The 1,970-nt window shown below is 56.7% G+C and overlaps 1 protein-coding gene across 1 annotated transcript in view; it reads left to right on the top strand.

The window, feature by feature from the left end:
* MPP1 (MAGUK p55 scaffold protein 1) overlaps positions 1 to 1,970 on the top strand; it is a 16,205-nt gene that overhangs the window by 10,341 nt on the left and 3,894 nt on the right. The window contains exons 7-8 of the mRNA XM_077780653.1: positions 598 to 678; positions 1,285 to 1,352. Coding sequence (XP_077636779.1) covers positions 598 to 678; positions 1,285 to 1,352 — 149 coding nt within the window. The remainder of the gene's footprint in view (positions 1 to 597; positions 679 to 1,284; positions 1,353 to 1,970) is intronic.

Genomic DNA, 1,970 nt, shown 5'->3' with positions numbered 1-1,970 from the left:
GCGGCGCAGGAAGGCGGGGACAGAAGGACAGTGTTAGCCATCTCTCTGGCAGCAGGGAAGAAAGAACGCGGATGTGGGAACCGGGCCCTCCCGGCTCAGATTTCCACCTTGAGCAGCCGGGCGGCGTGTCCCAGGGGCGTGAGGTAACAGACTAGGGAGAGAGAGGAAAAGGGAGAATAACGGGGTCCAGAACATTAGAATATCAAAGTTCAAAGAACTCAGTGACAGGGTCGTGTCGAGTTCAGATGGAGGGGGTTGGGAAAACCCAAGAAACAGACCCAGAGGCACGGTGTCCGTGACCCTGGCCATCATTCTCTGCCAGCAGCCACTGCCCTTGTTCCTCATGGTGTCCTGACCTGACAGTTGCTCACCACCCCCACCATCCTTTGCAGGGCCACTAAGTTTGCTCCCCCCAAAGCGCAGCCGTGGGGCAGCCCAGGGTCCCACTGCTTCCATCGCAGCCCCTGCTGTCCAGTAACTACCCCAGCGTGTCTTCTAGAACCTAAGTGCAGCCGTGCGACATCGGCGAAGCCAGGCCAGCGTCCTGTGTCACTAGCCCCAGCCGTGGAAATGAACGTTGCTCTTCTCTGTCTCTAGTTTTTGACCAGTTGGATGTCGTTTCCTACGAGGAAGTTGTTCGGCTCCCCGCGTTCAAGAGGAAGACCCTGGTGCTCATAGGTATTGTCTCGCTGTCCTCCCGCCCACGATGCTCTGCAGGCGACACCGCGTGTCCCCCCCGCGCTGCATACTGCAGCCCCACTCCAGGGGGTAAAAAGGCAGTGAGGCGGAAAAGGGAAAAAAGAAAGCATGGTCCCCACGCTCCCCGAAGCCCTACAGTTTCCCCGTGTGGATTCGCTTTACAGATGAAACTGGACCTTCCCAGTTTCTCAGCAGCTTCAGGTGGGCGGCTCACCCACTGTCTTTAGAGTGAACGTGTAAGTTGCTTACGCGATCTGTATTAGGGTTCTGGAAACTGCCAGGGAAAACGGCGCGCCTTCAATTCAGTTCCAGTAATTTCGGAAAGCTCAGTAAAGTGACATCTTTGCGAAAGGGACAGAAAAGCCCGTGTATTAGCCAGCTTCTCTGTGGAAACCCGTCCCGTTCTGCGTCCTGACCCCAAGCCCTTAGCGAGAGCCTGGAGCGCCGAGTCCTCCTGAGCCGGAAGCCACAGCAGCCCGCCCCGCCCACGCCGCGTCCCTAGGCCGAGCCCCACGTTGGTTTCTGGGGCGCGAAGCGGAAGGCTCCGCGTTCTGTCTTCTCCAAGCCTCTGTCCTCTGTCCGCAGGGGCCAGCGGGGTGGGCCGCAGCCACATCAAGAGCGCCCTGCTCAGCCAGAACCAGGGCAAGTTNACAGTCTACGGCCATACCACCCTGAACGCGCCCGATCTCGTCTGATCTCGGAAGCTAAGCAGGGTCGGGCCTGGTTAGTACTTGGATGGGAGGAAAGATGACAAACAGAAACACATAATCGCTCTGGGTAACTACGTCCCTGTTCTTTTCTGTGCTGTTTGCCTGCATAACAGAAGCAGTAAAAAATAATTTTAAATACTTAAAACGTTGAATATTAGGGGCGCCTGGGTGGCTTAGTCGGTTAAGCGTCCGACTTTCGCTTAGGTCATGATNGCCGGTCTCGGCACCGTCCTCTTTAGGGGGCTCCAGCCAGCGGCCGGGTCGGGAGTCAGATCCCTTCCGTTCCCGGAAGCAAAGCTGCGTAGTGTGCTTATGTGTTTTCCCAGGAGACACTGCTCACCAGGGTAGAAAACTCTATTCGGAATCTGGTATTCGTAGTTTTGTACTCTGTGCTTGGACACTGTGCCCTTAGGGATGAGGGACACACGAGGGGCAGACAGCAGATGGCCCCGGGTTGGGAAGTGAGTGGGGACGTCTAAAAGGAGAAATAACGGGTGAAGAAGAGTTGCCATTTTACGAGAGGGGAAGCAAGAGCCACGTGTGCAGGTCGGGATCAATGTG

This window comes from Crocuta crocuta, unplaced genomic scaffold (assembly GCF_008692635.1).
Source record: "Crocuta crocuta isolate KB4526 unplaced genomic scaffold, BGI_CrCroc_1.0 scaffold1015, whole genome shotgun sequence".
NCBI classification, from domain to species: domain Eukaryota; kingdom Metazoa; phylum Chordata; class Mammalia; order Carnivora; family Hyaenidae; genus Crocuta; species Crocuta crocuta.
This window is presented reverse-complemented; position numbering and strand designations above follow the sequence as displayed.